The following is a 425-nucleotide window of genomic DNA, read 5'->3' as shown; positions in this document are numbered from 1 at the left end:
CCCGCCCCCCCCGTCCGACCCATCCCCTCCCACCCCATCCATCCCATCCCATCCCATCCATCCCATCCTATCCATCCCATCCCAGTGCCACCCATCCCATCCTATCCATTCCATCCCATCCCATCCATTCCATCCTATCCATCCCATTCCATCCCAGTGCCACCCATCCATTCCATCCATCCCATCCCATCCATCCCATCCCATCCCCTCCCACCCCACCGCTCCCCACACCTGAAGGACATGGTGAACCACACTCCCATCATCATCAGGGTGATGCGGCGGAACTCGGGCGCGAAGCACTGCTGGAAGTTGCTCCAGACCTGGGGGACACAGGGGGACACAGGGGTGACAATGGGGTGACAAAGGGGTGACACGGTGGGGGGGTGACAAAGGGGGACCCGGGGGTGCCAGGACCTCACCTGCTG

General features: G+C 62.4%; 1 protein-coding gene across 1 annotated transcript in view; it reads right to left on the bottom strand.

Annotated features, from left to right (window-relative positions):
* Positions 1-425, bottom strand: part of LOC104406902 (synaptic vesicle glycoprotein 2A-like) — a gene marked incomplete at both ends in the record, with an annotated part of 2,608 nt that overhangs the window by 1,906 nt on the left and 277 nt on the right. The window contains 2 exons of the mRNA XM_010016019.1: positions 201-320; positions 420-425. The exon at positions 420-425 is cut by the window's right edge and continues 105 nt beyond it. Coding sequence (XP_010014321.1) covers positions 201-320; positions 420-425 — 126 coding nt within the window. The remainder of the gene's footprint in view (positions 1-200; positions 321-419) is intronic.

This window comes from Nestor notabilis, unplaced genomic scaffold, assembly GCF_000696875.1.
Source record: "Nestor notabilis isolate BGI_N333 unplaced genomic scaffold, ASM69687v1 scaffold20296, whole genome shotgun sequence".
In the NCBI taxonomy this organism is placed as follows: Eukaryota; Metazoa; Chordata; class Aves; order Psittaciformes; family Psittacidae; genus Nestor; species Nestor notabilis.
The sequence above is the reverse complement of the archived record's forward strand: the minus strand, read 5'-3'. Positions and strand labels throughout refer to the sequence as shown.